This window comes from Epinephelus moara, chromosome 11 (assembly GCF_006386435.1).
Source record: "Epinephelus moara isolate mb chromosome 11, YSFRI_EMoa_1.0, whole genome shotgun sequence".
NCBI lineage: Eukaryota > Metazoa > Chordata > Actinopteri > Perciformes > Serranidae > Epinephelus > Epinephelus moara.
The window spans coordinates 35,987,001-35,994,608 of record NC_065516.1 but is presented as its reverse complement, the minus strand read 5'-3'; the positions used below and the strand labels follow the sequence as shown (position 1 = coordinate 35,994,608).

The 7,608-nt window shown below is 43.5% G+C and overlaps 1 protein-coding gene across 5 annotated transcripts in view; it reads left to right on the top strand.

Annotated features, from left to right (window-relative positions):
• Positions 1-3,421, top strand: part of plppr5b (phospholipid phosphatase related 5b) — a 170,055-nt gene extending 166,634 nt beyond the window's left edge. For all 5 annotated transcript variants that reach the window (XM_050056097.1, XM_050056096.1, XM_050056092.1 and 2 more), the window contains one exon: positions 792-3,421. In XM_050056097.1, the coding sequence (XP_049912054.1) occupies positions 792-821 (30 nt within the window). In that variant the 3' untranslated portion in view covers positions 822-3,421. The remainder of the gene's footprint in view (positions 1-791) is intronic.
• Positions 3,422-7,608: the final 4,187 nt, after the last annotated feature.

Genomic DNA, 7,608 nt, shown 5'->3' with positions numbered 1-7,608 from the left:
CAGTGTGAAAACGGCAGCCACTTAAACCACTGACTGTGCACTCCGCCGCCAAGTGGGCAGGGGTGGTAATTGCAACCGGTCAAAATGACCGACGGCCTTCAGATTTTCCGGTCATTGTTGTAAAAAAACGGTCAATGACTGAGAATATCCGGTTAACGCGACCCCTGCTGCCCAAGCACCAGTTTTGAGCGATGTCAGAGTGAGACCTGGTTGACTTGCCCACTCCATTGTAGACATTCAGGGAAACAAGAACCTGTGCGTCATCATGCACTGGGGCAAGCGCCCTCAAAATAAATGTGAATCCGACACAAATCATTTCAAACACTTGTCTTTATGTCCCACCCAAAGTAATCACAGGAGGCAGCTGCCTGGAATGGCCATTGTGGCTAACTGCATAGAAATCTACAACTCGGGCAACTTGAATCTCTACAACAGAGGTGCAGAGTGCAACCTTAGCACGACCCAGAGACAAAGTGGTCACATTTATGGGAAGTACAGCAGGGGGAATAATGCCAAATTTTCAGATTTGAAACTCCTGTTTTCTTGAATTGAGTGAAAACCACCTTAAACAATAAGTTATTTGGACTCTTCCCTCATAGATATATTTATGGCTTAAGTCTACGAGTCACATAACTCTACGAGACATCATAAGACATCTTGTAGCTACTGATGGCTGCTTTCCAAAACTCTCAAATTAGTTCTGAGGGATTCGTCCAAATAAAAATGTCCTGATGGACCAACTTAAAAATCTTATTTCCACCGTCCTGATTCTCTTTCTCTCCTCCTCGCAGAATCACATCGCCTTCGCTGAGGTCACATGACGTGGAGTCGGCCGTGTGGCAGACCCATTGGACGTCCACGCTCTTCACCGTCCAATCCAGCTAACAGGAGTGCAGCGCTAAAACCCATTCTCTGTGTGTGTCTGGTCTGCGGTATGTTGTTCTATGTTGTCTTTATCAGGCCCCTGTTGTCATTTGCAGCTTCGTGTATTCAACGAAAAAAAAAAGAAAGAAAGAAGAGTCAGTAACCCGGCGGGACAGGCCGCTTCTGCTTTCTCCATCTATGCACTTATTCTGAATTCTTGTTTGACTCTCGCCTCCCAAATGAAGCTTGTTGAGAGGCAAACCTGGAGCGGACTTGTTGCACGCTGTGGGACACTAGAGGCACAAGTGAAGAACTGGATTGCACCATCTCAACTCTGCCAAGGTCAAATATGTTCTCATGCTTTGGTTTTGTTGTGTGCAAAAAGAGAAAGATGAAAACCCTCTTTTGTCCTGTTGCTGACGTTTTGATTTTGCTGTCATCACCTTTATACCGTTCAAAAGACTGTTGTGAATATCAGATTATGACAGTGACAGCTGGGCCCATATTTATCAAACTCATTAATGAGAAATTCTGGATTTAAATGAAAGATAAAAAATAGTTCACTCACACACATAAGAATAAAAGCCATTGATATAATTTATTTTGACTTAAAACAGTCTTGAATTTAAGAGAGCTCCCGAGGGAAGAGTAGCATCATAGCATCCCAGATGGATGTGATGTAGAGATGAAGGAAAGCAGTGGTATAATTCAGAATTATGTGGTCTGTCTGTCACTGCTGCTTTCTTGTAAAGTGTTTTTGACAGGATGTTACACCACTTTTTCTGTTCCTCAGGAGTGCAGGTGACATGGATAAGGTTAGGCCAGTATTTATGACAGCGACATTTTGGCTTGCATCTTGCTTATATCAGTGGAGGCAAAATAAATGTGAGCCGGGATTCTCTGCAACTCAGTTGCCAGAAAAAATGTTGGCATTGTGCATTGCTGCAAACCTCAGATATGTTTGTGTTGTATTGTATAACATACATTTGTACGTTGTTATGTAGCGAATACATTAAAACCTTAGTTTTCTTTACATTTCAACAGTGTTTTGGTTAATGTTTGATTAGGTTTGACACAAAAAAGACTTAGTTATGGTTAGAAAAATTCATGTTTTGCCTTAAAATACCGGGTTGTGGCAGCTAAAAAGCTGCTGGAAAATGCACCAATGTCTCTGTGGGAAAAAAAAAAAACGTTTTTCAGTCAGGAACTCTTTAGTCGAAGAAAGCTTTATTTCCATTTGCAGTATTTAATTTGGTGGTATTGCTCTGTTCTGGGACCACTCTGCCTTTCCTCGGGCCTACGCAGAAAGCCTAAGGTGGAGAGAGCACCCCTCTCTGCCCATCCACGTGCCTACTGTACGTCGAAAGCCTTAAGGCAGAGAGAACAAACCTCCCTGCCCTTCCATGTGTCTACATGGAAAGCCTAAGGCAGGGAGAGCAGCAGCAAAGACCCCCAGGAACAGAACAGAGCAGCATCAATGACAAACAGAGATGACATTGATAAGTCAGACACAGCATGAAAAGGAGGAGCTGGGGTGGAGACAGGTTGCAGAGCAGCTTGCAGAGGAAGCAGCAACAGTAGGCAGGACAGAGCAGCTTAAATAGGGTGCCGTGAATGGGATTTGCCAACTGGTTGCAGAGAAAGGAATCATGTGATCTATCAGCTGACTCCCTTCATCAATCAGCTGGAGATCAGCTGATGTAGCTGGGATGTGAGCTGAGCTTGACATTGTGTCCTGCCTGAACTAACGCTGTGCTCAATTTTTGTGAGCCTGTCCCGGCAGGAAATGCAGCGATGTCTCTGTAAAAAACATTTACTTTTACTGGCTAAAAAAATGTGGGTGCTGCAGCAAGACTCACCTGAAAACAACTGGGTTTGTTTGTCGGTCTCGAGCGGTGGTCTGCAGCCTGACTGATGCGTCACCTAGGTGCTACGCCATCCGCCATCCCCTTCAACACCGATAACAAAGTCAGATCAAATGCTGATATGATACATATGAAATGTACAGATGTACAATGCCAACATTTTCTTCTGGTGACTGGGCTGTTCTCTCCCTCACCATCAGTCAGTTTGCAGTCAGTCATGAGACAGGAATCTACAGCTCCAGTTTGTCTCTTGAAGCAACCTTTTGTCTGGTTAGTGACTGAGCTAGTGGGCTTGCTAACTGGCAGTTAGCTTGCTAGCTAGTTGTGAGCAGTTATCAGTTAGCTTGCCAGACAAGCAGTTTACCAACTAGACCCAGGTGGTTCCTCCAAGCCTCCTGCACCCCTTATTTAAAAGGGCCTGCAACTGAACTTTGCTGCGCTGCCTCTTGTATTCCGCAGGCTCGAAGGCTGGAATTGATTTGTTTTCTGTCTCTTTCCATAAACCTGTTATTCTTCATTCATCACTTTTTCTAGATTCGTCTTGTCATGTTTTCTCAGATGTACAAGTCGTACCAGCAGCAGAATTTCCTCCATGGCTCCAGTTTGGCTTCTTTTGTTTCCATTAAACAATTTCCTCTAAATTCAACGATGCTTGTTATTAAGGCTGTAACATGTTTCTCCCACCTACTCCCTTTTCTACATGGCCCACAGAGACATTTAACTGTATCATTGGAAAACAGACTCAGTCCCTTTGTGTCTTTGTAAATTATATTCATAATGGGTAAAACTAATTTAGCTGGCTAAATGTTTTGGCACAGACAAAGGTAGTTTCATGCCAGTAAAACTGCTGTGTTATCAGGTGTGAAAAATAACCCTTACGAGCCAGCTTGAGACAGCAGGGCCTCAGAGTTCAAAAGACAATGCTTGTCTAGCAGTGAGGGTTTCTTGCAATGAACATGTTGAGACATCGTGCCCTCTGCCCACCCTCCAGTCACCAGTGGTAAGCTAACGTTAGCCTCGGCTGCTCTGTGCTATGTGCATAGACTGTATATAAAGATGGACGACATGACAGCTCCCCAGAAGTGAAGCCAGATCATCTGGATGTCTGGCTGCAGTATATAAACTGCGTCCTGTCATGTTAGCAGATGGGACATGGGCCAAACTAAAAACAAACTTTTTCCCAAAGATGGTTTCTGTCATTTAGGTAGCTCTTATCTCGCTGATGTTTGTTCAAGTACTTGTTGTTCTGATCATTTTGGTTGTAACAAGTAATTTGATGTCAAAAAAAGGGGATTCATTACCAAAGGTGCTGCTCACAATTGGTCGGACCGGTGTACGGACGGGAGCTTGATACTGGGGGAGATTGCTACTGTGCAGACTCTGGCTCTCAATGACGTCACTGGCTCGAGATTGCAGCGGCTGTATCCGGGATGTTTTGGCTCCATTTTTGTACAGCGGGTGAAAGCGCAGGTGCGTAATCCATCTTCACAGTCTGACTGCACATTAGCTAGGTTGAGTGGAAGCTAGCTAGCACCGCGACTCATTCACAGTTACTGCTGGTAACGCCAGCCAGATAGTAGGACGACGTTGGTGGCGACACTGGTTTTCCCCCTTGGTCGCCCCGGTGAGCAAGCGCCCTCATTTTGCACCGCAACCTCCTTTTAGCATAGTTAAAGGAGAAGTCCAGTATTTTGCACTTTGAGCCCCATTTCTGGGTTGTTTATGATGAAATAGAGCGGCTCAGACCAAAATAGTGACGATTGCTTCTTTTCAGAGAATTTGTCTTTCTCCTGCCTGGCTTAACACTGCTGCCTATGGCCATGTGTGAACCTGTCCTAAAACCACCCTAAATGTTCCTTTTCAAAGCCATGAAGCTCACAGAGTGGTCAGTGGTGTTCGTTGATGTTCTGAGAAGAAGGTTGGCGTTGTGTTCAAAAGCATCATACAGCGAAGTTTGTTTACAAGCGAGTAATCCTTTGTGCAGTTGTTTGAACTTATTAAAAAAACTTTTTAGTTCGTTCTCGTTCTTCCTCCAGGAGCGCACACAGCACTGTCGAGCCGGCATTTTCGCTGAGCTAAAAGACTACAGTAGCTATGTTTCCATCCAAAAGTGATTTGAATCATTGGGAAATGGGCATTAAAAGAAATACGAATCCTGTGTGTTTCCATTAAATGTACGGACTTTGGTGAAAACTACGAACACCGTTTTCTGGCGTTTGGCAACCAGCTTGTAAATGCATTACCGCCTTCCCGACCCGGAGTGTGGATATCACCATGGAGAGAGGTGCGCTACGTCAGACTTAATTCGAACATAACTGTTTCCATCCCCCGTTTTGCGAATCAACATTTTTTCGAATCAACCAAAACCCGGCTAAAGCGAGCGTATTTTAGTTTGTGTGAATCAGGGGATTTTAATTCTAATTTTGGCGTTTCCATCATAATTTTCCGATGCGATACTTCTAGATGCGCATCTAAACAGGCTGATGGAAACATGGCTAATGACTACAACCTTGTCGTAAACAACCCCCTTTCCGTTTCCAGTGGCAGATTACTACCACTGGACAATGAGGCTTCTATAGAAAACCAATGGATTAGACAAAATGTCAAATAAATCATCACGGAAACCACAGTTTGCTACGATTTTTATGTGAGAACATCTACGAACACCACTGACCACTCGAAAACGAATGTTTAGGGTGGTTTTAGGACAGGTTCACACAAGGCCATAGGCAGCAGTGTTAAGCCAGGCAGGGGAAAGACAAATTCTCTGACAAGGAGCAATCGTCATTATTTTGGTCTTAGCCGCTCTATTTCATCATAAACAACCCAGAAATGGGGCTCAAAGTGCAAAATACTGGACTTCTCCTTTAACTATATTAGCACCACTAGCTGTGCTAACACTGCTAACGGTGCTAACAGAGCTAACAGTGAAGTTAATAATGCTAAAGGGGGTTTGCTGCTCAAATTTAAGCCACATAATCACAAGGGCAACCTGGGGGGAGACCGGAGAGTGAGCAAAATCTTTCCACGGCAATGCTCTTCAGTTTGGACAGCGTTACTGGTTGTAATTGCAGACCGAAGCTGCTAGCTAGCTCCCACCAGACACATTTGGTGTGCAGTGCAGAGCAGCCAAGCACAACTGGGCAGTAGGCGCTATGTTTCTGCATATTACCATCAACTTAACTGAAGAGCAAATTAATTTTTAGACCGACATGGGTCAAGAATATTCTTGGCGGTTAACCATTGACCTACTTGGAACTTTGATAAATATGGGCTCAGGTCAAAGTAGCAAATTAGAAAAACTGCATAACTTAATGTCTTTTTATTTATGTCATTTATTACTGCTGACGTCTCTGTAAGGGTGTGGGGTGTGTGTATATCTGTGTATGTGTACAATATACAGTATATACAGTCAACTTCAACCAATGAAAACACTGTACATTCTTTATTCTAACAAAACCGTCAAAGGTTTCTTAGCCGCACCAGACAATCACCACCTCTCTCTTTTTCTTTTTTATGTCTCTTTCTCTCTTCTTTTGTAGTTATAAATAGGTGTTGGGTGTGTGCTATGAGGTGTAGTAGTCCAACACTGTACATGACAAATAGACATGGTGAAAAGAGCACACAGTCTCTGCAACCCATTGTCAAAAGAATGCAATTAGCTTTCGGTTATTCATGTGAAGGCTAAAAAATACGAAGGTCGGCATGACTCACAGGCCAAAACTGAGATTTTTATGCATTTATTAGTCGGATGAACATCCCTACTCATCTTACTTCTGATGTTTTCTGCTGTGTCAAATCAGGTTAGAGTCATGTAAGCAAATCTGCAGTTGAGATTTTTCCTCCTCTTTTCTCAGAGAAAGGATTTATCCGTGGCCTGTGTCTTCAGTATCAAACAGACATGGAGACGTGCTGGGCTGCCTTCACAGTCGCACTGGGGGAAGGCAGTCTCTGTAGTTCCATCTCACAGCCAATCAGTACATGAACGTCTTTGATCATCAGATGGGCTACAAGTTTTGTTGTTGCACTATTTCTTCTCTAAAAGTTCTATCACATAGCTCAGTGTGACATTAAACATGAAAGAAAAACTGCTCTGCAATCTGTTTTCAGTTACATTTAATCATCAGTTATTATTCCTCATAATAGATATGATGCAGTTTGTTTTGATGTATACATATTTTGTATAATTGAGTCATAATCCTTGTATATTGGTTGTCTATTAGAAGGCCTGAACGTATTAAAATCCATGGACATGTATTCAACTTCACACAAAAAGAAAACACTGTTGGGCATGAAATTAACATTCTACAATTTTAGTAAATCTTTTTGTTTGCTGTCTTACCCAGTTTCAGATGAGAGAAAAATTATTTCAGCTTTATCTGTGTGTGTGCATGGATGTTTAAAGCCTAGCGTAGCACTAAGGGAGTGAGTCACTGCCCCAAGAGAAGGAGTTTAAGTTTCTCGGGGTCTTGTTCACAAGTCAGGGTAAAATAGAGCGTTGGATGGATAGGCGGTTTGGCGTGGCGTCCGTAGTGATGCAGGCGCTGCACCAGACCATCGTGATGAAGAGGGAGCTGAGCTGGAAGGCGAAGCTCTTGATTTAGTGGTCCACCTACGGCCCAACCCTCACCTATGGTCACAAACTTTGACTGAAAGAATGAGGTCATGGATACAAGCGGCCAAAATGAGTTTCCTCCGTAGGGTGGCTGGGCTCAGCCTAAAGGCTCATTTATGCTGCCTTTACGTCAGAAAAAGTATACGTCCGTTTCAAACGATGTTACCGTCACTGCCCACATACTTCCATGCGCCCTTTACGTTGGCATGGATGTTAACCAATATATCCACCAGGAGGCAGCCCAGAGTCAAAAGTTTATGACAA